General features: G+C 42.9%; 1 protein-coding gene across 1 annotated transcript; it reads left to right on the forward strand.

Annotated features, from left to right (window-relative positions):
- The first annotated feature begins 466 nt into the window (after nt 1–466).
- On the forward strand, nt 467–2,497 carry LOC149530606 (aspartic proteinase nepenthesin-2-like). The gene has a single exon (XM_089810949.1). The coding sequence runs from the start codon at nt 826–828 to the stop codon at nt 2,188–2,190; it is 1,365 nt and encodes a 454-aa protein (XP_089667075.1). The 5' UTR covers nt 467–825; the 3' UTR covers nt 2,191–2,497.
- The last annotated feature ends 536 nt before the right edge of the window (nt 2,498–3,033 follow it).

Genomic DNA, 3,033 nt, shown 5'->3' on the forward strand with positions numbered 1-3,033 from the left:
ATCATTGCTATAATGCTTCAACTTCTTACAACAAACACTTACCGAACCGAACCATTCTTAGTGTATTACCTATACACAAATTTTCATTAAGATTATCAAGTACCTACAACAATCATACAACATGTACCCCTCTTAGTATATTACCATACACAAAGTCATGCAATATTCTATTATTACATCCACTTTCACCTGTTTACACAGTGACTGCAATCACCACTCTTAATATTTAAATTTCAATTGAAATAATTACTATACCGACTAAAATAGCTAATCTTGTTATATCGACCAATATAAGTCTACTCTAATACACTGGAATTATTGCTAGAGAGGAACTTCTGCAAAGTGAATAAAATAATTGCTACGAAGTGCTCTGTGAATAAGGTAAACCAATCTACTCTAGCTACGCAGAAATCATTGGTGGAGAGGAATATCTACAAAGTAGTGAACTGAGTTAAAAGTGCGCCACTCAATCGAATAAAGGCTTCATTGAACCAATGAAATTATGGGTAAAGATCACCATATAATAGAAGCGTGCCTGTAAATAACAAGCACCGTAGAATAGAATTAAAGTGCGCCATTGCAGGACAAAATAAAAGTCGTTCCAGGGGACCAGCTGCAGCCCACTAATGAACGAAGCCAATCATACAGGGATGCGTTTCCACAAGCAACAAAATGCACGGCTAGACAATTAACCATTAGTTGGTTCCGATTATTTCTAATAGCAGTCAGAGTCCTTAGAGTAAATGACCAATAGAAGGCTATAAATTGGACCAGAATTCGTTGCCAAAGCAAGGTGCATGAGGAGTTCCTATTTCTGCTATCATCATGGCCGCAGTTCTGAGCATTTTGAAGTCAGTAGCCGTATTCCTCACCCTCTTATACTCTCTCTCCTCCAGCTGTTGCGATGGAGGGAGCGTGCAGGGCAATAACTACTACAGAGTGGAGTTGATCCGCAGAGAGTCCGCCCGTTCTCCACTGATGAAACCCCACATGAATCTCACGATGGCTGAGCGAGTGCGGCTGTCTGTGGAGCGGAGCAAAAGGCGGCTAGAAAGGCTACAAGCCATGGCAAGACGAGGAAGAGGTGATAACTTGTACAGCCCAGTAAGCGCAGTTGACGGCGAATTCATAATGCAAATGGGCATTGGGCGCCCCACTCCACTGCTGCAGCACATGATCGTCGACACGGGCAGCGACCTCATTTGGGTTCAATGTAAGCCATGCGCCATCTGTTATCCCCAGGACGATCCCTTGTACGATCCCCATTCGTCCTCCTCCTACAAGACTCTCCCCTGCAAGAGCAAATTCTGTACTGGGTCGACCCAAAACTTTTGCAACCATCCCGACACTTGCGGGTACTTGTATTCCTACGGAGACGGCGCCAACACGACCGGAGACATGGTCGCGGAGACATTCAGTCTCAAGAGAAGCTCGACAGCGGGGTGGGAAGCCCTTCCATCTCCCCTCGCCTTTGGCTGCGGTCACCGGCAGGAAGGGGGCCCCACCGTCACCATCCCTGGTTTAACCGGTCTCGGAAGAGGCGTCCTTTCTCTCCCGTCTCAGCTGAGCAAAGCCATCAATAACAAGTTTTCCTACTGCTTGGGACCCCTCGACGACGACGCCGGCGTCAGCTCCCTCATTCTCGGCGACGCCCCTCTTCCTGGGAGATTCCAGTCCACTCCTTTTCTTAGAGCGAGCAGTAACCCCAATTACGTTCCAAGTTTCTACTATCTGGACTTGCATGGGATCAGCGTTGGCGGCACCATGATTGAGTATCCGGCCTCCGCGTTCCAGAGTGGCGGGCTCGTAATCGATTCGGGAAGTACGCTGACTGCTATGCCCGACCCAGTTTACGAGCCCTTCCTGGCGGCAGTGAAGTCTGGTGTAAGAGCGAAGCCTGTGAATGCACCTGACGCTCTTTGCTACGATTCTTCACAGGTCGCCTTATCGAAGCTTCCGCGGATCGCCTTTCACTTTGCAGGAAACGCGACCTTTATCGTGCCCCCGCGGAACTCGTTTATGAGTGAGAAGTACCGCGGACGTCAGGTGCTGTGCTTGGCATATTCTAGTTCGGGGCCTGAGGGTGGAACGTCCATATTTGGTAATGTTCAGCAGCAGAATTACCATATCGTTTATGATCTGAGCAAGAACAAACTCTCCTTTGCTCCTGCCGTCTGTGACAATCTCTGATGTGAGAGGATACATATCCTTTCATATTACAGTCTCTACAGGTTCTTATGTAATGTGTTGCCTCCAGCTAGATCTGTCTAATATTATGGTGGTGTGACCTAAACACATCTTTATGTCAATAAGTCGATGTCTAGACACGGAAGAAATGGAATTGGCGTTTGTAAGTCGATATGTAAGGCATCATCTATATAGCCTTTTTAAGGAATTTGTGATGTCCTTAATATTATTTTATCTATCTATCTATCTGTCTATCTATCTATTTATTTGGAATTCCAAAAAATAATTATAAAATCATTAGTTTGCATTATCCCATGACTTTCTTCTAAGTGATAAGGATCCTCCTCCCTCGGTTAGCGCTGCACTGGCGGCATGAGGACTTCTTTGTTTCTGATGTTTTCTAAAAGTTTTTTTTGATGAATAATTGATTTCTGTCCTGAACTCGCGGGGTGATCCTATGGCCCCTTTTTTTGTGAATATGTAACTTTATTGTATTTTTTTTAATATAAGGAACAAACTATTCATAAAAAAAAAAGGTTAGAAGTGTTAAATATTCACTATTCATACTAATAATGATTTGGCCATGTCATATGTCCAAAATAGATGATCTAGTAAAAAATATTTAATTTGTCTAATTTGACCAAAAAGAGGGAATCTTTATTATATGATGACATTATAGCTTATTACTATAATCATTGTTGTATTAAAATAACTCATTACATGAGATTAATTTGTTTTATATGATATCTTAAAAAAATGTGGTAGAGATTTGAAAAGGAAGAAATGATAAGTAGAATTTTAGACACACTAGTATGTAATGAAATAGACTTTGTTCATTCTAAGTTA

Source organism: Cupressus sempervirens, chromosome 11, assembly GCF_028749045.1.
Source record: "Cupressus sempervirens isolate cs-2001-9-10 chromosome 11, ASM2874904v1, whole genome shotgun sequence".
Lineage (NCBI taxonomy): Eukaryota > Viridiplantae > Streptophyta > Pinopsida > Cupressales > Cupressaceae > Cupressus > Cupressus sempervirens.

What these genes read in the sequence shown, in the direction of transcription:
- LOC149530606 (XM_089810949.1), top strand. Translation starts at nt 826, where the DNA reads ATGGCCGCAGTTCTGAGCATTTTGAAGTCAGTAGCCGTATTCCTCACC.